A 24674-nucleotide genomic window follows, 5' to 3' on the forward strand; every position below is an offset into this window, starting at 1 on the left:
AACAAAGAAGGGCCTTGAGGAGAAGCTGTACGAGGAGGGTTTGGTCTCTTCAGCGGGACAAGAGGAGACCTCACTGCAGTTACAACATCCTCGTGAGGGGAAGAGGAGGGACAGGCACTGACCTCCTCTCCATGGTGACAGTGACAGGACACGAGAGAATGGCCTGAAGTTGTATCGGGGCAGCTTTAAGTTGGATATTAGAAAAAGGTTCTTCTCTCCAGCACTAGCCTGGCAGAGTTCAAGCAGCGTCTAGACAATGCTGTTAGCACCGGGTGTGACTCTCAGGCTGTCCTGTGCAGGGCCAGGAGTTGGACTCGATGATCCTTGTGGGTCCTGTCCAGCTCACAATATTCCCTGATGTCATTCTGTGATTCCTACCGCCGGTCACTTCATCTGGACCAAGCCATCTCTGAACATCTGAGATGCAGCCCCCATGGGGAGCAAGCAAGTCATCCACTTGTGACTGAGGCAAGACCTGCATGCTCCCAAGTGATGCATGTCCCCAGGACTGGGAAATCCAACAGCACAGCACCTGCTCAAGGAAATGAAGTGCTATTAGACAAAGATTCTTTTTTACTAAATGCAAGGTCTCAACCTCGTGTTGCTCTTCCACTTGGCACTATTTTCTCTGTCAGGGGCAGAACAACCAGTGATGGACACTTCATAAAAGAGAGAGAAAATAGAAAGGAGGAAAGATGAACAAAAAAAGGAATAGAAGACAGCAGAAACTTCGGCTGAGCTAAACATCATAAGCTACATGCCAAGAAACATAAAGGTGCAACGAGTGCTTGACCTCTCTGTGGCAAAAAAAGCCAACACTCCTCCGCCCCATGCTTTAACATGGATGTGTAAGGAGGCCACATTTTCGTGCTAAAGCTGCCTGGAATTCAAAACCAGGAAGACCCAGATTCCGTAGAGACACACAGAAGATGTTAGAATTACTGATGGTGCTTCTTTTGCACAAGCAACTGGACTCATCATTACGGGTGGGCTCTGCTCAGAGCTGTAGTAAGGAATGCCTGCCCTCAAGACCTTGTAAACTTACGAGGGAACACAGATGGGAGAAGAGAACATGTTCCTGTATTTTAGACGATGGTTTCTTCTTTGAGATCTAAAAGAAGTCTATGCAGATCTCCCAGGTTGACCAGAAGGAAAACCAACAGACATTCAGCTTGGGTAACAGCTGTTCTCGAGCTGGAGCAATGAATTCCATATAAGCCAGAAACAGCGGAAACAATTTTGCCCATGAATTTTAAGTTCAACATTCAAATAAAAATTTAGTCTTGAAGGATCTGGAAGGCTTTAACATAATAATGCTTATTGTCTGCAGTGCCAAACTTCCCCTCATGTGTACATTGATTTAATATTTTTGATTACTATCAATCCTGCAAACTACAAATTAGACAATGCATCTGAGAAATATAAATTATCTTTGCTTCATTTTGCTTGTATTTCAATAAACCTTTATTTAGATTTACAGCCTTCAAGGGAGTCATACCTATCCAAAACTTCTGGAATTCAGGGGGAAAAACAAAAACAACCATCAAGATGCCATTTTAAAAATTAGATTGAGATGTTTGCTGTTTTCTGTAAGACTTGAGGGGATGGGAGGGGAAGGGAAGGGCAGGTTGCCTCAGAATGGTAACATTCCCATTAATCTTTAGAGAGGAAAAGTGCACTGGCATCAGGGCAATTGGAGAGACTTTTCAATATTCAGGACTGATGTCTCTCCACAGCCCGTTTCTTGTTCTAAACCAAGACCAGCCTTTTCAGCAGAATGATTTATAACTATTTATAATATATTTATATTTTACTTTGTAAGTGCTTCCCCTTTGGAGGTGGGTGGGGGGTGGGAAGGGGATAATCTCAGAAGTAGGTTTCATTTTTTTCCTCTCTTTCTCATAACTCAAAATTCCCTTTAGAGTTGTTATTCAAACTTTTAATTGACTTGAGCACTTGGCATTCCCAAAGGGGAAGAAACAGGAAAATTATTAGCCTATAGAAACCAAAAGGTGAATAGAACTCTTGTAACATTAAATTGCTGTTGTAATTCAAGGAGTCCCTACAAGAGCTTTTGTTGTATTTTCTGTCTCCTGTCCATCTGAGGAGGGGCATAGAAGTTTACATTTGGTGTTAATACAGTCAACAATGAGTTTCTTAAATGGCTAATGTACACACTGCCATTTTGAGAAATATTTTTGCCGGCAAAATGTACCTGAGGCCCCTTACCCTTACACCCACACTTAAATTCCTCAGGCAAGGACCTTGTCAAAATTATCCAAAGTAGAAAATAAAGGTAAGTTTCAAGTTACACATAAAAAAAAAAAAATCACCTTCCAAAACTTTGCAGAAAAAGTCAAAAATCTGCAATTAAAGAAAGTTAGGAATTTACAGGACTGTGAGTAATAAATCTAAATTATCCAGTAATTTTAGAGGGCAGTATTGAACTCTCCAAAGAAAAAAAAACCAGAAGAAGAAGCAACTACACTGTCTTTGTGTCTGGAGTTGACAGCCAACCAGAAGCAGAGGTACCTTAAAACAGCTGCACCCAGACTTGGCTGTGGCCCCAAATTTGGATTTTGAGCCCTAGGAATTAACTGCTGTCCCCATTTTGAAGCCTGGTCTATTCAAATCCAAATATCCACACACCCGGAGCATCAAGACCTGCCATCTTCACATAGGTGCCACACAACCCTCACGTACCAAATGTAACACAGTAGCACTGAACATCACAGCAGCATTTCCAGAGTGATTCTCCAAAACACAAAATCAGTTTCTATCAACAACAAAGACAATGTTTTATTGAACAAATCTATGTACAGTACAAAAGGTTTTTAAAATGAAACACTACTGTAGATTTATTGCAGTTTGATGGCTCAGTTTTAATTTGTACTCTTATATAAAATGCAAAGTAAAATAATTCAACATTCAACAAGGAAGCACAAATTTCCTTTCTTGCTGAACCTGTAACAGCTTTTACAAATTAAGAGTCCCAAAATGCATACACTGCATTTAATCAGAAAGGTGTTATACAGTACCAAATAAATTAAGAAAATAGTAACACTACCACCCCCTTTGGGTCTTTTGTCCATAGCACTGGTGTTAAACAATAAAAGAAATGAGTACAGCTGAACCTTCCATGTGATATTAAAATCACAAAGTTTAATGTTATAAATTATCCAAACTATACAATTCATATAATTTTAATGAATATGGCTAAATAACCAAAGTACCAGTGACCTTGCCCCACAGATATGACCACTTGCAACCTATTTTCAGTATTCCTTTTTTCATGAAAGGTGCCTACACCAAGCGGCAACTTTTTGAAATTAGAAATTACATGACCTTTCCAGTGAAACATGATGGGGTTAGAGGAGACAGTCTGAAAAAGAAAGTCCAAATCCAACTGGAGGAATGTTACTAAATACAATTATCAGCACTGAATTGCACGAATTTTGATCCAACAAAGCTCCTAAGCTCATGTATAACTTCAGGCCACTTTAGGGCGGCTGGAGGCTTACATTACACATGTACTTCAGGATTTATTGAATCAAAGAGATACATCTTGAAGGGTTTCCAATTATATCACACAATGCTTAATGCCTGGGGAAAAAAACCCAAAAAACCCCAACTTTCAAGATTTGTAACCTGTTTTCAGCCCTAGAAGCTGCAGGATTAGTATGAGGTAATACTCAAGATATTAAAGAATCCTTAAAAAGCATGGAGAATTATTCCACACATGACTAGAATTATTCCATATGTGATCCAAGTATCTTTTTGCTTCTGATTAAAGTTGCTCAATACTGCAACTATCTGAGAATACCAACAGGTTTCAGAGAGTAGCTTAAAGAAAATGCAATGTCTTTTGAAGCGAAAATAGTAATTTTAAAATGTTACCACCCACTTGCTACTTTAAGTCAATTTAACAGATTCCTGATAATTGTTAGGTGATGCTCATCTTCACCTACGTAAGAATTCCTATTTCCTGTTCTCCAGAGTGTACACACTGAATACATGATAGAAACAAATGGTGGTGTTCCAGAAAAGCATCTTTGAACAAAAATTACTTTAATGCAGGTACAAAAAATTATGGTCACAGTTTATGCATGTACACAGATGCATTTATCTACACACCTAAACCAAAGATAATACAAGTCTCAGTCATGTTTTTAAAGCATCTTCAAACACATGGAGCTCCAGGGAAAAGGCAAAAAAGCACCAAAGATTAAAAGGTACATTAAAAAGATTTACACAAACATCTTTGTTGTATCTTTGTTGACTCAGTTTTCCGATTTTCAGAACTGTAATACTTTAAAATGAACCTTTTTTTTTCCCAAATATATTTAAGCAATGTCAAGCAAAGAAGGGGGAGCCTGGGAACATTCAACACAGTAACTGGGTCCTTAAAAATTAGTTGGTATCTTGAAAGTAAAAAAATGTGAAAGTGCATTTGTCTGATAAGGACCCCATTAACTTTATGTTTAAAACTTTTAACGTATTTATACATGTAAATATATATAAAGTGTGTATATATGTATATATAATGAATGATGCATTTAAACATTTAAATCAGGTTTTTTGCAACTGCAAAAAAAAAATTCTTTGGTGCCTCAAACGTCGTACAAATCTCTGGAAGTGGGCCATAATTGGGATTCCTGTAATGCACACATACCTGTGATCATAATTTTATAACCTTTTATGTTAATCAAACTCAAAGTTAAGGCAAAATCTTCTAGAATTCAAGAGCATGATTTTGAATTTGCATTCTTTCTACCTCACAGGAAGGGGAAAGAAAGCAGAACTAATGCAAGTATCTGTTTACTTCCACAGACGATTATTAGCAGAGGCATTGCTGAACTACTGAGTTTATGTTCCAGAACTGCTTCACAGGCTGTCTTACAGAGGAACCCTTGGGTATGCAAGGGTGAGCCACTCCTACAATGAACAGGGGGCTTTATGCACCCCCTGATTTTTATTCATTAATTTTCACCCACCTGTTGATTCAAGCCCTACACACACTGGGATGAACTCCTCAGTGACAGCTGAGCAGGAACAGTTACTCTGTGCTGTCCTACATTTCTGGGATGACTCTGGATGAACACCAGTTTTCACCACTGTGCCTTCCCTGCCTACAGTCCCATTACAAATTTCATAGAACAGGATCCCAAAAAAAAAAAAATATGATGTGGCAAGACAGTGTAAGATAAATTAGAGGACAAATTAGCACAATAATTGGACAATGTGCATGTTTGCCACACCTCTGCTTTAGGGTAGGAAGACCAAAAATTACAACGGCATCTTTTTGGTTTCAAAATCTGTACTTCAGTTTTCCATATAGAGCTGAAGGACTCCTACTTCCTGTCTTCACATTCTCATTGTTCCTATGAGCAGTGAATCGTGAATAAAGTGCTTAACATTGAAATAACTCCTTCACCAGCCTCTGGGAAAGGCTCTCCTTTCAAGGGATGCTACTAAACAGGGTTGCAGTGTGTCTTCAAGGTTGAGAGGATCCCTGTTTTCTCCTTTCTAGACAGTAAGTAAGCAGTGACAGCACTGAGTTGTGGCCCACCACCATTAAGCAACACCACAAATGTGAAACAGGCCCTTCCTGACCTTTTTGTTCACCCCAACCTGATGTGCTCTGCTTTTATTTGCCTTCTCAAGTTCTTGTCAGTCCTACCAACAGCTGAGGGACCTTCTTCTGCCAAGTACAAGATTCTGTACTTGCAGAATATCAATTTAACTCTGCTCTGTCATGCAAGTTTAACCCCTTAATATTCTGGATTTTTTTCCATCAGCTGCTGTTAGCATGCACACAATCTGTGCATGTATCACTTGTGTTGCTCTTCCCACACCTACAGCAGATGTTTTACAGGACACCTTGCAAAGGGCTTCTCTTGCATGGATCTGATTTCCACTGTGTGTAAGACTCACACAATACCACAACAACTCACTTTTTCCTGCTTGTTCTGTATTTCAAGTTTTTGGCTATTCCAGCATTCCATCTATCTCAATATTTCTTTCCACATTCCTCTTTGGATTCTGAGTAGAAGTTTATGAAATGAGCTCCATGCTTTTGAGCAGATAATGGACTCACACACTCTGACTTTGAATAAAACGAATGCGTGGTTTCTTTATGTATTTATCCATAGGGTAAGAATGTAACACCTCCTTGAATGATTCCTTCCCAGCTGTGTGGATAGATACACTTGAACCACACAAACTAAAGCAGCTTTCAGAACTGGCAGGTTGTACTTCCACAAGGCAATGAACACCTCTGCTTTCTCTGCCTGCTCACCTCTATGCCTTATTGTCCTTCAACTTTCATGCTAGAAAAGCTACGCCACTGAGCTTCAATCATACATTTGGAATGAACATGGCTTTTTGGATAACTGGTACTTTGGGGATTTTGTAGCAACTTTTCTGGACTCAAGACCTGCAGAGCTCCTATTACTCCTCTCTGAGTTTTTTTTTCTAGAAAATGTGCTTTGTCTTTATCAAGGTCATGTTTTTCTATAGGAATTTGAGACTGCTTCATGATTAAGGCCAACTGGGAAACAAACTGATGCTTCTTCATGTAGTGTTTCCTTACACCACTCCTCCCTCATCTGATACTTTCTCCACAACATTGAATCAGGCACCTGTAAAAGAGAAAAGACCCAAACGTAAATGGTTCCTTAATCTAGAACGTTGCTTATGTTTTTCACCATATTTAGTTTCAAACATGCAAGGAAAGACTGATTGATTGAATTTCCCCACTCTGTTTTATCAGAAGTCTTTTCCATTAGTTGCCTACAAATTCTGACCACCTCTTTCTTATTCTGAACAGCACATCTAATTTAAACCTCCAATTTAGCAGAGTACTGTGATTTAATTAGTGTCTGTCTTATCTATTCCTGTTTTCAAAGACCATTTCCCAATTGGTATTTACTGCCAAAGAGACCAACACAGAAGGACTGCAGGACTTACTTTCATCATCTGAATCGAATCCAAAGAGCGTCTGACACTTCTTTTGTGCAAGGTGAGCCTCAAGTGCTTCTGAATTACAGTAGATGGTCAAGCAGTTGCCACATCTAAATCTTTCTGTTGATTTGCTACAAATTTTATCTTGTTCAGAACAAGCATCTACTTCATCAGCCAAAATTTTTCTCCGTTTTGGCATGCTAATGTAACGTTCATCAAGGTAACTTGGAGGCAATGGTCTGACATAGGGTTTTGTTAAGATGACACCATATGAAGTAGTCTCTGTTGTCTGATTTGGTTTAGAAGGTACTTGTGAGGCAGCAGGAGCATTATTTTGTGGTGCATCGTGACAGTTCTGTAAAACTGGTAACACTGACCCATTTTCTGTCCTTGTTTCATCTGCTACTCTGTCCAAAGGTATCTGGGATGCCTTGGATGATGTCTGATCTAGGTCACTGTGCCCATTGACCAGTTGGTCACTAACAACATTACAGTTTTCAGGATTTGGCTGCAACACAGGTGTCTTTTGGTCTATCAAACTTAAAACTGGAGCACTACTCTCAGATGAACTTTCATTTCCATTGTGAATTACATTATTTGCTTTCTTCTCCACGCTTTGAATATATGTCTTTGGTTCTGCAGAATCCTTCCTTGACTTCCAGGTTGGAATTGGTAAATCTACAGTTTCTTTTTCATTCACGGATTCATCTTCATCTTGGTAACTACAAAGTTCTGAAGGATCATCTGAAGAATCTTTTTCACTTGCATCTTCTGAACATTCCGGAGTTTTATTTAAATAATGCTGAGCCTCGTGTTCATACAGCAAAGGGAGCTCCTCAAATAGTTCACAGCAGTCTGAGAAATTGCACTGAGCTTTAAACACACTGTGACTTTTTGTATGTTCTGCAAGCTCAGTCGACAGCTTAAATCTCTGATTACAATTAAAGTGTAAACAAAAGTAAACATTTGGATACACATGTCTCTTCAGGTGGTCTATAAAATGTTGGGAATCAGCGAATTTCCTCTGGCAGAAGCGGCATTTTCCTTTATTCCATTTCATTATATGCTGCTGCACCTTCAGATCAGTTGGATGAGTTTTTCTGGCATGTTTGTTGAGGAATCTTATTTTTTTAAACACTCTAGCACAACCATTCGCAGGGCACTTAAATGTTCCTTCCTCGTCCAAGGCATCAATGTCTTTTTGAGGGCAAAACACTCCATTCACTTTATGCAGAATGGGTGACTCTTTACTGGAGCTCTCATCGTCCTCAGGCAAACTCTCTGTACTTAAAGCATCAGGAACATTATTAAAACAGCTGTCACTACTGTTTTCAGTGGCATCATCCTGGTCACTTAGATGGTTTTCCACTGCATCAAAAACCTGTTCTGCATTCTCAGCCTCCTCTTGGACCTGGTCAGAACTTGGGGCTACTGCAGCCTCTGGTTCAGTATCTTTGGAACCCTCAGAATTCCCATTTTCAAGAGACACAGAAACACTAGAACATTGCACTTCATGAAGCGCAGGAGCCTCCTGACCAGCCTCAAGAGCTGCAGCAAGATGTTGCCTTTCTATCTTCCTGACATGATTCCTTAAGTGCTTCAGCATGAGTCCTTTCTGCCTGAACTTCCTGGTGCAAAGCACACAGGAGAAGCTGCCCTTTTTTTGGTGAGCTTGTGCGTGTTTCACTATGTGATCCCCAAGGAACTCCTTGTTGCAGATCACACAGCGGTGCCTTGGTTCAGTCTGATCCAACGTTTTGGATGCCTCAAGAGCCTGGTGGTTCTTTTTGGCACTCCCTTTGGACCGGGCTCCGGAGCAGTTTCCAGGGTCGAGCTCCCCATTGCTGACATCTGTTAGACAGCCACGTTCCTCACCCAGAGCCCTGCACTCTGCTGTTTTCTCGGTGTTTGCAGGAGAGTTTTCCAGTGTACTTTCACTCAAGCCATCCAAGGCTTTATCGCCCAACAACGCTAAACAATTCTGCTTGATCATCAAGAAATTCCAGAACTCAGGATCGAAAAACAATCCTTTCTTCAAGATGGGAAGCAGCTCAAACCGCACACGGTTTTGAACAGAACTAGTGCACTCATTGTATTCTTCATCTGCACATTTATACAAATGTTCAACAGTGTAGTACGATTCCAAGGTGCGCTCCAGGAAAAAGATGGAGAGAGCACAAATTCTGAGGATCTCCAAGTCATTTGGCAGAAAATGAGCGATTGCTTTATAAATAAGACTTTTCATGTTGGGATCTTCACGGAGGTCCAGCTGTAGGGCACATCCACATATCTCAACACAGATCTGAAGGCCATCCTCGCCAACCTGCAGGAAGGAAATGACAGAGTACATAAACAACTCCCAAACATCCCAGTATTTATATTCATCTATTGCAAAGCAGGAGTTCAGAAAGCATCCTCCTAACTAAACTTCACCCAAGGGCATGAACATCTTTAAATATTGCTCAAACAAGGCTATAAATACAGATACAAAAATGGTTTGCGCCGAAAGCTGTACAGCTACTGTCAACAAAGCTTCAGCTCCGCTCCATGCAGTTCTATAGTTAAAGGTAATTATTTGGGGATATAAACCAAGACTGCAAGAGATCATATCTGATCTGTCAGTATCTTCTGCCTGCTTCTTCATTGCCTTGGCTGTTTCACACCATAATTGAATGATTCTTCTCTATTTTAGCCCTGTTCTAACTTTTTTAGCGTGAATTACATAAAAACCATGGTAATATTGCTCACAGTTTTGAACAACCACCAGGGGAACCGTAACAACCCATGGCCAAGAATTCTAACAGGCCTCATTTGCCAAAAGTGATGACCCATCCTTCCAATGAGCAGAATTCCTATTCCACACTTCAAGCTGCAGGCCCTGTCATGAACATGGAACTCAGAGGGATGATCAGAAATACACTGCCCAACAGGCAGCAGATTACAGTCAAAAGAGGTATAGGAAATTTAGAAATAATTAATACCTCCTATATTTAAATGTGTTTTAACAAATACAGACAATATTCAAGAAGTAGGGGGTTATTAAAAAAATAAGACTACTCAGATGCAAATAGAATTATTAATAACACCACAAGCATTTTAGAACACATACCCTTGAACAGCAGCAAATTATTGCATTTAGATCTGACAAAATAATTTAGAATTCCTTAAGGGCATAAAATATGGAGGAGCTCTGTTAAGTCAGGTCAATGATAAATAACATTTGTTGGGAAACAACTCACAGGCCTGTGTGCAAAGCATTGCACGTGACATCTTTTGCAGATGGGACAGAACAAGCCTAAGACCTGAAGCAAGAAATACAGCACAATCTTCTGAAGCAAAATCATGTCTTCTCCTGTAGTATTCTGCCTTTTCCTTTATGTTATATTAAACACTTTTTTCAGATTTGATTAGAACTGGTAAAAGGATTCAGAATTTAACAAGGATGAAGGCTGCATACAATTACACGAGGTCTATTTCCTTAAGAGATCAGGCTGAAAAAGAAACCCCAAGCAATAAATCATTCACATTTATTCCATGGACTTATTCCTCAAACTTGCTGCAGAAACAGAACAACCCACCATTCCAAAAAAAACCCAAAAAACAAACTTAAAACCACAAAAGCAATCATAATATTGAAGCCCATTCTAGAACCTGACAAAAATTTCAAGATAATACTGGGTCCTTCCCTACTCCCTCTTTTTTAACTTTCCACAAAAAGTGGTGATTACACAACACAAACATCACTTCTCTTTACTTTAACTGGTTACCAAAAGAATGGTGGATGAGGTAAAAACAAACAGAACTTACTTCATCCTTAATGACTTTCATGAAAGGGAAAATTACTCTGACATTTGTAGCAATCCTTAGAAGCTGGTAGCACTGGTCCACAAATACTTGTTTTGATGGGTTAGATTTGAGCTGCAGTTTACTCCAAATGAAGATCAGGTCCCTATTAGGTAGAGAAGAAAACATTCCAATTAGGTTGAGTTTTAGAACTCTACCACTAAGCATGATCCATTCCTAAAGACAATTATTTGCATGTTCTGTGACTAAAATCATATTTGAGGGTGTAATACTGACCTAATTAACACCACAACTGCACACAACGTGCACAATGGAAAATGCAACTTAATTACTTGGTTAAAGTATTCAGGGTATCTCCTATCACTCAGCCAATGAAATATTCAACAAAACATTCATGTATTCAGCTTAGTTTCAGAGAAGTGCACAATAAAATCAGATGGAACAGCACCTAGCCCTCAACACCACAGGCAATAAACATCTGTGTGCTCTTGGGATTAAGTCACTTCCAGTGCAACAATGAAGAGTCCTTCAGGAAAAGAAGCTTTTGAACATGGAAAATGGAAGCAGCATAGGAAACTTCTGATGTGGCAGGAAATAGTGATGTTCTCCAGTTAGCACAATTTTCTGCCCACAGCAGTTATACCACAGTTTCAGGCTCTACAGCTATCCTACATCTCCATGATCTGCAGTCAAATACATTTCTGCCTGAGACAAGGAAATGTAAGATCAGATTAGGGCTGAACTCTGCACAAGTGATGTGCTTAGCCTATAAAATAGAGCTAATTGAAGTTTTAAAGCATAGAAGTGCTGTGCACTTTAATTCAGAGACTCAGGAAAGCAACTGGATTAACTTTTAGTCAAAAGAAGATTTGCCAGCACAAAGATTTCACACAGGGGTAGCTCTGGCTAGGAATCAGGAGAAATCCCACCATAACATTACAATGAAAGCAGAACCCACTGACTTTCATTTTCTGAAGGAAGACACTTTTTTATTCCAGCAGCCTCCTCCCTCAGAAAACAAACCTGGTTACTGACAAAAATATTTGGCTGATTTTCCAGAGCCAGACAAACCTTTTGAGATTAAGCTTCCCTTAGTGAGCTCAGAGCCTGAATGAAGGGAAGCGACAGAACTGCCCATGACAAAACCAACACCACTTTTGAATTCAGGACAGCTCTACAATTGAATTCAGCTCTACAACTCTGCTTGACATTGAGACCTTGATTGTTTTCTTTCATACAGAACCCAAGAGAACTAAAGTTGAAAGGAAGATCAAACTTACGGAGGAAACTGTGAAAAGGGAGACCCATAGGCAGCTCTACACACGAAAAATTAGTCTTACTGGTTTTCCAAAGATATGAACTGTTCACCTCTGCCTTTACCAGGCTGGAAATCTGAACTACACATATTTGCAAACTTCATCTACAAGTTTGAAATTAGTGTCGTCATGCACTAAACCATTCACAACAACTCAGTAGAAGTCTCAACATGAAGTACAGAAGTAAGAACTGAGTATTTTTGCTGTTATGTGTTACAATTCAATAAGCCATCTTATTCTCTGCTTTGCCTCACACCATTTCGGAACAAGCCACTTCAATACTAATCCCAGAGAACGTGAGAAAAATTAAATTATTCTTCTGAGAGATTAGTGATTAAAGGGGCTTGCTATGTGTTCAGACAAGTGCTAGGCTGGCACAAGGAAAGAGCTGAAAAAGGAATGCAGAAAACTGGAAGCAGAAGGAAGAGCTCCATGGGTGAAGAACAAGGTGTTACCCATCATTTGCCTAGACCCTGACATGAAACAGTATTTTAGTCTTTTAGTTTTATTTTTCTGTGTTGATATGGCAGCTTCTTCAAGTCCATCTCTGACTTTTTTGGGACAATTTAGATTGTTACTGGGAGATCACAGAACTCAGCACCTCTTGACCAGAGGCAACCATGCATTCCAGACTCTTAACTACCTCCAAAATACCAAAACCACTGTGTGCCTCCACCAGCAATATAAGATGATGGCTAAACCCTCCCTAACTTAGCTGGATCTAATCCCTTTGCTACTCTTAATAAGTAGGTCTAAGGAACACACTTGCCAAAAGACTGACCAAACCTGTGGTGAAAATTCCTTGACTTACTGAATTTACTGCATAGGAATCATCTGAAAACAGCCAAAATACTACTAAAAAAATCATCTGGCAGAAAAGGAAAGCCATTTATGCCTGCTGCATCAAAATATTGTGTGTCTTCCTGAAGAGACAACACTTTGTATCGAAGTGTTCTGAATTGATTTCTTACCAATACTTTGTGCAAAATTTTTTTTAGTATGACCAACCACAGCTTGCTTGATTTCATTTCAGAAAAATAATTCTGTTCATCAGAATCTAGAATTTATTCTTAACATCACTGAAAATTAAGAGTTTTGTGACAAAGCTGCTTGAAGTTCATGATCCTCCAAGATGACAGCTAATGGTTTTAGCTTGAAGATTTCATATAGGCTGTAGCAAATATCTGCTATTTACAGCTTTCTAATCTATTTCGTTGTCTTATCTTTGCTAGTAGGGTTAGCTGCTAGATCTCTGTAAGATCTGCAAGGCCCTCAGTTCCAGACAAGGTGAGATGATTTATACTGTGCTGGAGACATTAAAATCTTCCCTGGGGAGAAGAACACTCTGTGGGTTAATTTAACCCAGCTCCTACTTCTTCAAAAAATTGGATTACAGCACAGCCATGCCTTCACAAGCTTTGCTGCAGTTTACATGATCTATTAAGTATTACACAGAGCTCTTGTTGGGAACACAATTGTTAAGGCTCAGCATCTGTAAAGAATGAAACATCTGTCTGAGATGTACAGACGTAAGTGCTCTGAACTCTGTTTCAAAGATCCTCAAGTTCTATATTCTGAATAGATTAAAATACTGAGAGATGCCAAGATTATTTCCTAAAAACCAGGTATCAAACAGTCCTTGAGCCTCTTCTGGAGTTTCATCTTTGACATCTGCTTTGCCAGAACAAAAAGAGATAGATATCTTGCTTTGAACAGTAATTTCAAAATGGATGATGCAAAACTCAATGATCAGCTGATTAAGAGCAAGGTTAACATGTTACTACAGCAAAAGGAGGTTTAATTACAATATTCAAAATGCATTTCTTTAAAGACTGAATCCCCCAAACAGAAAGCACTAATCCATAGAGGCTACACCTGTAATTTCCTAGTAAGAAGCAGGGAGATGCAGCATTTAGGCAGGAATCAGCAAAGATGGATTCAATTCCCAGTGGGCTCACACAAACTCTACCTTTTTGGTTGAACTTCACCTGTCCTATGGGGACAGTCCAGTCCATCTTTTCCTGGACAGACTGGATGAAAAATGCCAATAGCTAATGCCAATACATTGTACTACAAATGGATGCCATAATCATAATCCCAATGCTTTCAATTGAACAATTACTCATCCAACAGTCCAATAGTTAAGGAAAAAAGTTAATAACAAACCAAACATTATCATATCTAACTTTCATTAGTGTCTCAAGACAACAAAGCTTTTTGATTTCCTGGAATCTGGGAACACAGAAATCCAAGGTAGCTTCTGAACTCCATATTAAAATTAGTTAGGCAGATTAATAATTTGATCTCTATCAAATCCTTGCTAAAATATTTTGCTTTAACTACATAACCAAACAAATAAAGCATATTTTATCAAGGAATGCAGATGTTCCTTGAGGTACAGAATACAAGCTCAACGGAAGTATTATATTCCTTGCCATCTTTCAGTCCCCAGAATGACAAAATTTGTTGACAACTCTCATCCAAGTATCAAGATGACTGAATGTGTGTGAAGACATCTTCAGTGTTTTCTAGAGAACCCCATCTAGGTGGTAGCTCTGTTTATGACATCAAAGTTTCCATAATTAGTAGCACATTTTCAGAACCCTACATTCTCTTTTTAGGCACTTTGGTGACACACTACAGTTACAGAGCAAAATATCTACATGGGTAAAGTCTACAGACTGCATTTTGCTAATAATAAATGCTACATTTCTAGGTATTTCTAGCCTGAGGAGTGTAAAGGGCTCACTTTTCTGTTACTTTGAAACATTAAAGAAGTGTTTTGCACTATGTAGGCTACCCCTGTACATGGCTGTGTGTAAAAAGGCAAACAGGCACAACAAAAGCACCAGGAACATTTCAAAATCGTTTTTATCTGGTATTTTAAAGTTAGGTGAGTTTCATTTTGGCAATAAGCATGTATTTTCTGCTCAGCTGCTTCCCCAGAAATAAAGTATTTACCATATACAATACATGTCCCCATTTTGGAGCTGTGGGACTAGGAAGGATTCACAAAGCTGTAAGGCTAAGGTAGTCTTCCCTTCTTTTTCAGTGTTGCAGATGATCTCAATTCCACTCTTGCAATCAGTCCTCAACAAGTGCTATACAATTAAAATAAAATCGATTTAGATCAATTGGCTAACATGAAATCAAAACCTATCAGACCTTGGTCTACTAAAAACTTCAGGAATTGATATTAACACAGGATGTCTTTGGAATGGCTTTTGTGTACATCTACAAATAAAGATTTTGGAGCTATTTTGAGCTCTTTCATATTTCTTAGAGAAATGACCATCAGAGTAATTGTCTGAGAAATTAAAATACTACACAAAATCACTTTTTTGCATGATGGTAGCTTGTTCTTAAAACAAGGTTAAGAAAAACACTGTAATCTAGTAAGTGCAATCAGTGGTAAAATAGGGCCACATTCAGCTCAAGTGTCATTTTACATACTGGGGCATCATTAAAAAACTTCAACAAAACTATATAATGTACGATTAACATCCATTAGGCTCAAGTGCTTTTACTAAAATAATAGTCAATAGTAAAATAATCAATACACTGAAGTTACAAAATATTTAGGGACTATATCTACAAGAACACTTGACCAAAAAATAACATTTAGGTCAACAAGATTTGTAGGCACTGCACATTTAACTTTTCAAAGCTTAAGTCAGCACTAAGTTAAGCAACATCAGGGTGGCTGCCTGATTTTATGACATTTGGTTCCACAAAATCAGAGTTCCACATGCTCCTCTTGACAACTCGTACAAAGCAAGTATAAAGCACCACTTCATTTTAAAAAAGAAATGTATACTGACAAACAATACCTCCTGGAATAGCTGATCTTCTAATGGTGACATATAAAGACAGGTGAAAAGAGCTTGATGGAAATACAGATCTTTACTGATATCTGGATGATTTATGCAAGATTTGATAAGAGCCATTGCCTCAGGGATGCGTTCACAGGCAATAAGGTATCTGGCACGGAGTTCAAAGAACAGTGGATTTTCAGAGCTTAAATATTTGTTAACTGCACAGAAAAGAAAGATTTAAAGGCAATTAGAATATGAAGTCCAAACAACAAATATATCTAAATGTAATGTTGTTTTTAATAACAAATAATATTAAGAAAAAATAAAGGCTCTGCTAAAATACCTATCAAATATTAAATTAAATACCATAAGAAATCTGTCCTTCTGCTTGCAAACAGAAATTGTTATTTTTCTTAAACCAGTAATCTAATTCAGTATTTTGTTTCTAACAAGTTAACACAAGGTGCTGCAAAGGATTAGTAAAATATATATTATATAGAAGCAGATGTGAACATTTTAGAGAAAGAAAATTCCCTCCTTTCTCAGCAGCGGAATCTGTGTGACTGCCAGAAGCACAAGACTGACATCACTTCCAAAGCCATAATTATAAATATTCAAAAAAACCCTCAAGATACTCATTATCCATTAAAATGTAAGACCTCAAAGTGGTGAAAAATGTTAACTACAATTCACATGCTGTTGCCTCAAGAAGCTTTGAATGCCTTGATTTTCCTTGCCAAATTGGAAAACACACCTTTTCTTCCTCTGAAAGTGCTACTGGGCACAACTCCTATCTATCTAAATACATTTAAATTCTAGCTCCTCATTTCTGGAAATCTGGTTTTTGGCTCTGAAAGACAATCTTAACACTAATATTTGAATGAAATCAGCTCAAGTGAGATACTGAAAATACTCAACATTGAAGTAACTGGAAATTCAGAAATACCTAGAACACGTGCTTTGTACCTCTATTATAAAAGTTCATACAGATTGTAGTATCTCTTTGGATTAAAAGTTAAAATATCACTCAAGGCTACAACTGCAGTACTCTAGTGTTTCATGTTTTAAAGAAAGAAAGAATGAGATTGTCAATTTAAAGTCAGTGAAGGCTGAAAGTTTATACCTTAGAAGGAATCAGTGTTAATTGCAAGCAACTTAAAGTGAAACTTAAGAAATGGTTACTGAAAACCACACTCTCAACAAAGAATTTTTCCCCCAAAATGAAGAGATTACTTGTACAACAAGCTTTCAGCTAAAACTTCATTGGTTGTTTTTTTTTTAAATCATTCCTTATACTCAAACCCAGGATTTCTCTAGCATCTTTATTTTTATGCAAGCTAGTAGTGTCCCATGCTAATGAACACTTAGGAATTGTTATTCAAGGTTATCAGGTTTCAGTTTGATTTGTTAACAGATGGCACTGTAAGAAAAAAAACATCTCATTCCCACTATCCATCAGCACTTTTGAGAACAAACTCTTAGAAAACAAGAGGACTAAAAGGAAAGCCAGTATCTAATGGTGGCAATGAACTGCAAGAAAAAGTGATTATACAGAAAAGTCCTTAACGCAAGTAAAGGCCTCTCCTTTTTTGAATTACCATCCTCAGGATAACAAACCACATCCTCTGTTTTGTATGCAAACATTACCCAACAGATTACTGAAAAATTAGGCTGGCAATACTCAGCTTTGGATAAGTGCTAACAGTAAGGAAATGCTGCCCATCTAACAAGTGGCTGTAACATCCTTTTCCCTTAAAGGAGGGAGAACTGCACTCCACAGCACAGCTCACCCTGTTCTACCATTCCCATTTGGTGCAGGGAACTCTTAGGTCCCTTCTGCTCCATAAATGAGACTCTGTCCTCTGCCAGCCTCCTCTCCCAGGGAAGGAGATCTCCCACACCCTACACCACTGCCAGCAGGAGCTCCCAAGGATGTGGGTTCCTATAGCCTCCACACGCTGTTTTCAGAGTTCCAGTGATGCTGCTAGCAGGGCAGTGCTCCCTTTCTGCCCTGGAATGTCCTGTTTTCCCAGGGCAGCACACAGAGCTCTTCTAGCCCCCAAGCCAAAGACAACTGCCAGCTACAGCAGCATTTGGCCGAGTCTGTGATACACTAACGAACAATGTTTAATCTTATCCAGGCAGTGATGCTTTGCTTTAGAGCAACAGACATCAACTCCCACCTCAGCAACTCATCACCTGCTCCATCTGACTGCACCTCCATACTGTTCTCTTCTAGATGCTCACCTTATCCTTCCTAGTCTATCACAAGTTCATTGCTCCTATGTTTCAACCCTACTATTTTTCTTTCAATGACTGCCTTTGTTTCCAGCCACCTCCAAACAGACTGTGACATCTCAAAGTTTACTACAACTCATGTAAAGGTAGGCACAGAGAGGTTTGTCTTGGCCTAAGCTTCTCCATGGAGTTAATGAACCCAAGACAGGATTATGTAGCTCACACAAACTGATTTTTGCAAGGAATGGTTGGTGATTCAGCAATAATAGGCAGTTTTTCCTATTTAAAATAACCCCTGAGGGAACTACATAGCCAAGTTTCAAAATATACACCAAACACTGCTAGCCTATAAAGCAGCACAGGATGTTTGCTTTGTGTTAAGACTCCACAAGAAGCAAATTTTAGAGGAAGTGAGAGGAAGAAAGAGTGAGCTTCCAAAATAAAATTATCTAAAATGAAACGTTTGTCAGCACAGATGAGATGTGTCAAGGGTGTGTGTGAGGATATCAGAAGATAAAAGGAGAAAAAACCTCTCAGCAGAGGGGAAGGAGATGCAGCTTGAAACAAAAGGGAACAAAGTGCTCATCTCATGACAACAGGCCTCATTCCTGCTCTGCCAGGTTAAAAACAAACAGCCTCAAACTGTTACCCATCCATAGAGAGGCTTCATGGTGATCAAGAGAATCACTATAGCAAAGGACTAAACCAATTCTTTGCTGGAGAGATGGAGATAGAGACCTAATTCCACATCATAATCACCAAAATCATGCAATGCAGAACAAAACAAGGTTCATCTTGGTTTTCATTTTGTTTCTGTAGGCATTTGACCAGCACTTTGAGATAGCTAATAAAAATCATGGGTAAATCTGTTGCTCAAGCAGTTGCTTCACAAAAGAGACAGAACAACAAAGACATAATGCTGTTAATTCGCTATCAAAACCCTTGTTCTGGTTAAGGAGGCAGCTCACTGAGCTCTCCTGACTTCAGTGCTCTTCCTCTCTCTCCAGAATGAGCACATTGTCACAAACACAATGATGAGTTTGTATCATGCACTTCACCATAATAACTAGAGAAGAACTGGCATTTCCATCACTATCAAACAAAAACAACTTTTAAGAGCTCCCCTGTGAACACTGCTGGTCAATAAGTTGCTTAAGATGCTAGTAAAGACTTTACTGCAGCTTGAGTATTTTTCCTCTTAGGAACTTTCATTAACATTCCAGTGATTTTGTTCCCATGCACTGCACCTTTCCCAGCTCCAGGAATTACATATCCATAAACAGAAAGCAGCTGTCACATGTAGCCATGGGCATCATTGGAAACAGAACCAAGGAAAGCCACAAGACCAAGTATTTACAACTGAAGAGAAAAATTAAATGAGTCAGAGTGCCAGGAGACAAATACACATCAGATCCTCTCCAGTCATGTTATTTCAGGAGTCTAACTGAAGCCAAGTTGGTCTCCATGCTCTAAGTGTACAGATCTGGTAAACCCACCCTATGAATTTTATTAACTATTTAGGAGCTGCCTGTGTCTGACCAATCTGATCTCTACATTATAAAAGCAGACTTAAATCAGCAAAGAAATTCAGCTTTCTGTCAAACAAAAAAGGGACCAGCACATTTTACTACAGAAAAATAGTTAAAACTCTGTGCAATGCCAGCTACAACACCTCACCCTATATATTAAAAAAAAACGTATTTGAACACATTTTTCAGTACTCTAGAAAACTACTGTGATAAAGGAAGTACCTAATTCCTGTGACACAGGCTTTGCTTTAAGAATTGCTTGTAATACTGGATCCTCCCATGGTCCACCATCTCGAATGATTCGAGTCACTAGCTCCAGGTTCAGATTTCTGTATTTATTTAGAAGGTTCTGACATTCCTACGTGTAAAAAGAGAAACAATTAGAAAGAAGAAGATGTTGTCTAAAAATAGTTAGGCTCTCCCAAAAATACAAACCAAGAAACCCATGCATGGCTATTTCCTCAGTCAGTAATTTGAGCTACTAAGTCTTTCATTGACCATACAGAAAGTCCTAAAGCAACAACTGATATTATCTAAAAACAGCAATACAGAACTGTTGAAGGCCAAATTCATGACTTCTACAGCACTGAGAAAGAGCCTTCCATGTGCATAACAAAGCAAAAACACCTTTCCTTGGATTGAGAACATTACTGGCACACACTGAGACAAGTCTTCACCTCATAGCAGCCTGCACAGATTTAGACATGTTGAGCTGGATTTGTGATTTCTGAGGGAAAAACTGAATTAAGCCATGAGTCACCAGCCCTCAAGCAACCATTTTTCTCCAGATTTCTACATAACAGGAATTACGTTTGCCTGTAATATCATGGAATGATTTAGCCAGCCATGATTTTCACATGTCAAGTTCCCTCTAATCCCTGTACCTTATTTGTTGTAAAAGTGTCAACAACACCATTAATCAACAGAAAATTTTAGTAGCGAGGAAGTTATCCAATATTGAAACAAAAAATGCAGCAGAAGAATGGCTTCCATCTACATTCAATTACCTGCTTTTCACTGCCAGTTCGATTACACAACTGATGCAGAAACAGTGCTGGCACATCAATTTGTAGAAGCAATAATAGGTATCACCATAAAAATAACAAGGGAAGAACCATTTCTCATATGGTAGTTCCATGAGCAGTATTAATAGAGACACAACCCTGGTTTTCATCCTTTTCATCCCTTCTTTCCCTGCAAAGTTTCCTCTCATGGTGGCACAACCCTAAAAATCAATTTGGGTATTAAAAAAACCCAAACAAACCAAACCCCACACTTACCTGGCAAAACAAGTTTTTAATCCAGGGTCATTCATCTTATGCGGCTGTACATAGATACATAAAACTCTGTCCCAATCTACCCAAGAATAGAAAAATTTAAACTATCCATGTTTGTGCTGACTTGAAGACTTCATTGAGATGAAGCTTCAATTTCAAATTTACTGTTTAAAACCAGAGGGGAAACATGAGATGCCATGTCATGAACTGAATGTCATTAAGCCCTAAATAGACATAAACAAGCCGAGTTTCTTTCACTATAATGGCATGATTCCTCCAGGTCATATATTCACAAAAACTGTCTTTACATCTACTGAAATAATATTAAAAGTTTATATGAAAGTAGGCAACACTACCTGGATTGAACCTAAAATATCTTTCAAAGGATCTTCATAGAACTCATCCTTTCCAAAGAACAGCAGCAATTCAAAAAAACTCCTAAAAAACAGAAGTAGTGACAAGTCAAACTAAAAACATTTATTCAAAAACATGAAACTACTGTAAGTCTCTTACTTTTCACAGCACTCAAATCAAAATTAGGAATTTTGTGTATTCTAGACTTGTGTCCATGTGAAGTCACTCAAAGGTTTTTGGTGCCCGCCAATTCATGTTTTCAAGCACTTTCTACAAACACACTTTATTTTATTTCAGCCTGTCTTGCTGTAACTGAAATCCCTCTATGAAGATGGTGGTTTAAAGGTGTTAATTATTTTATCTTTTCAAAAAAATGCTTTTGAAGATTATTTGGAAAGGGACAGCTTTGGTGCAAACATGCAAACAAAACTACATTCACCTTCCGTGTGGCATTCAAATTCATACAACTTGAATTTTACCATCACCAAGTTTTTAAGCAGATCAGGTCTATGTCCAGCAAGATGAATTCACAGGTGTTACCCCGAAATGCAGAAATGCATTTCTGCAGAAATGGCAGAAGAAAGGACTGATACTTTCAACACCTGCTTAGATTCAACCTGGCTTGTGGCCTCCATGGTTTTTATCATCTTAAAATCCTGGTCTAGCATTTCATTTCTTTTAAATCCTGGTGGCAGAATCAGAGAGGTTGGTAAAAAGCAGCTTTCAATTCAGGCTTTCATTTGCAAAAGCCTCCCTCCAGATAATGCAGTTGAGTCAATTCAATCAAAAACTTGGCAGTCGGAGTTCGTGGATCCGCAGTGCAACTGTTACTGTTCTGCCTGAAGATTCTGAGAAATTCCATTTCTACTTGGAAAAAGTACCAAGCAGGAATTGGACTAATGAGCTGCAATTGCTGATTGAGAAAGACATGAGCAGCAGACAAGAACTGAGCAACTCTCAGAGGGACACGCAAGACTTCAAGAAATACTGTGCAAATTAAAGGCAGTTTTTTCACCTCAGTAACATTTTCAGAAACACTGTGCATTAAAAAGGTCTTAATACTCACATAGGCATAATTAAATGTTCTATAGGAATAATTGACAAGTACCATAAAATCAAGATTTCCAATAGATTACACTGAATCAATTTTTTTTTTAACCAGTGATTAACTATGCCAAAAACAGGCCTAGAGAAATAAAGATACAAATTCATTATGTTCAGTGACAAAATTTCTCTCAAGGCTAGGTCTTTGAATCTCAACTCGAATACGCAATGAAAAAACAATCCCAACCCAAATAAGTACTTGGTTCTGAAAAAACATTATCTCTTTTCACATTAAACAAAATTTTGCAGCATACTTGACTCTCAGGAAAGGTCAGCCATGAGTCATGTCATGATGTGGCAAGCAGACAAACTGGAACTTAAATAGTAAGACAAAACTAGTTAGAGCAAGTGATGCATGCATTTAAATTTGCTTTGACTGATTTAAAAAAAGGAGGATCTTGCAAAAAAAATCTGGAAATCAACAGTGAACAAGAGTAAACTATGATCTTCTGCTTCATCAATGCACTTGCTCATGGTCTAATAAAGGAAGCCATCAAAATATTTTTGTTTCCTCATCACCAGTCTCCAGTTAAAATTACTAGAGTCAGTTCCAACTCTGTTTATCTCAAAACTGTCTGCAGCATTGCACATCCACATTTATATCCATGTAGATTGATCACATCACTGCTTTGGCATCAGAAGATTGCCTAAAAACACCAGCATGGCACCATTATTAAGACTTCCTGATATTAATGCAAATGCTGCTTGATTTGATATGAATAGCAATGTTATTAAGCATAGGAAATAAACCAGTTGTTCCTGTTAACAGTTTATTGTCTGGTTACCAAGGAAGTCTTACTCGAGGATGACAATACAGTCAGGCAGAGTTTTGCTCTCCAAGAACTAAGATTTAATATACACTGAATTTTCAAAAGAGATTCAAGCAAGGTTGCCCAGGTAACTGCAGCTACTAAGCCCTGGGATCCCTTTATATCACATCACATGCAAAACTGTGCCAGCCAGGCAGAAGAATAAATAATCTGACCTCCTAGAATGGAAGCAAATCTCATGGAGTAAACCCAGTTCCAAAAATCAAAACAGACAAGGGTGACAGGAACTCAGTGACCAATTTACTTAATTATCAGAATGCATCCATCCAAAAAAATACCTCAATTTCCACCTTTTAATCACCCAAGCTTTGCTATTTAAAAAGTACATACGAGCATGGTTTGAATTTTGAGGTTTTTTCCTTAAAACTAGTGAAAAAACTCACAGCAACAGATGTCACCATGTTTTGATGCAGCTGCTCCAATATTCTCCAATACCTGAGAATTTTGGTTTTGGAAAGTGTGGTCTTATGAGGCCATAAATAATTCTCTGTCAAACAGTTTCACATAAACAAACCAGGAAATGTCTACAGTGAAGTTTGACCAACATTTAAAGACAGCTTTTATTTTTCCTTATGTCCAGTCTTCATGTGGGAAAATGACCAATGCATTAAAAAAATCAAAATTAGAGCAAGATTTAGGTCACAACATTCTGCAATTCTTGAAGCTGAATGTGACTTTGGGTCAGTTAACTGCATAACAAATAATTCCCGTAAGCATTTTGATGACTCAAACATACAAATCCATGCAATTTTAAAGTAATTGACTTCTTTCTTAAGAAATTTCTCTTAAGAAGTACTTAGCTTATGACATCACTAGAGGTACAGAAGTAAAAATGTGAGATAAATCATTTTAAATGATCTACTGGCACAGGTTGGTCTTCAAATACTCCAAAATAAGTTTATGGTGATCACTCATTTCCTAGATAATTCATTTTGCCAGACATCCCTTATGACAAAACACTGTCATAGCCAACCTGAATATTTGACAAGGATGCAAGAAAAACTAAATTCTACTTAGCAATTCCTGGTTCTGTATAGCTACAGCACCTGCAAAACCTCTTTTGGGAGCTGTGAGGATCTGAAACCCTTTTGCTGTGATATTGTAAAGGAAGGAACAATAAAAATGAAGAAGTACTCACAAAGCAAGGCTACTCAGTACATATTGTACGTGCTCACATTCAGCTGGGAATGACACACAGGCAGACGTGAAACAGCACAGCGCCGTCTGCAGCACCTGGAGCTGAGGCAAAGGGACCTGCCACCTTCCAGCATAGTCTTCAACAACCTAGACAAAAACATGGAAATACAGATTATTATCCAAGACATTCTCTTCAGCCAGAAAGAGGAAGTAGTTAGCACTGTACCTGCTTTATCTCCCCTCCCTCTCCCTCAGGACCAGAATTTGTAACCTAAAAAATGTGACTGTTTTCTGGTTTATGACCTAC

General features: G+C 38.5%; 1 protein-coding gene across 3 annotated transcripts; it reads right to left on the reverse strand.

The window, feature by feature from the left end:
* Positions 1 to 2769: 2769 nt before the first annotated feature.
* Positions 2770 to 24536, reverse strand: ZNF654 (zinc finger protein 654). Of its 3 annotated transcripts, XM_042037959.1 has the most exons (8): positions 24369 to 24513; positions 21299 to 21380; positions 19888 to 20023; positions 15914 to 16116; positions 15045 to 15184; positions 10771 to 10912; positions 6970 to 9286; positions 2770 to 6641 (listed from the first exon to the last, which is right to left on the reverse strand). In XM_042037959.1, exons 4-8 carry the CDS (start codon positions 16028 to 16030, stop codon positions 6634 to 6636), a joined length of 2724 nt encoding a protein of 907 aa, XP_041893893.1. In that variant the 5' UTR covers positions 16031 to 16116; positions 19888 to 20023; positions 21299 to 21380; positions 24369 to 24513; the 3' UTR covers positions 2770 to 6633. The 3 variants fall into 3 exon arrangements, with proteins under 3 accessions (XP_041893893.1, XP_041893894.1, XP_041893895.1); XM_042037960.1 differs by lacking the exons at positions 15045 to 15184; positions 15914 to 16116; positions 19888 to 20023 and having other exon boundaries at positions 21299 to 21377; positions 24365 to 24536; XM_042037961.1 differs by lacking the exons at positions 15045 to 15184; positions 15914 to 16116; positions 21299 to 21380; positions 24369 to 24513 and having other exon boundaries at positions 19888 to 19972.
* Positions 24537 to 24674: the final 138 nt, after the last annotated feature.

This window comes from Corvus kubaryi, unplaced genomic scaffold, assembly GCF_017639235.1.
Source record: "Corvus kubaryi isolate FWS band 111438036 unplaced genomic scaffold, C.kubaryi_AGA036_p1.0 37391, whole genome shotgun sequence".
NCBI lineage: Eukaryota > Metazoa > Chordata > Aves > Passeriformes > Corvidae > Corvus > Corvus kubaryi.

Coding starts and splice junctions, on each gene's coding strand:
- ZNF654 (XM_042037959.1), bottom strand. CDS start 16,030: ATGGCTCTTATCAAATCTTGCATAAATCATCCAGATATCAGTAAAGAT. Junction 10,913..15,044: donor GGGGACATGTATTGTATATG/GTAAATACTTTA, acceptor TCTACCTAATAG/GGACCTGATCTTCATTTGGA. Junction 9,287..10,770: donor TGAAAGTCATTAAGGATGAA/GTAAGTTCTGTT, acceptor TCCTTCCTGCAG/GTTGGCGAGGATGGCCTTCA.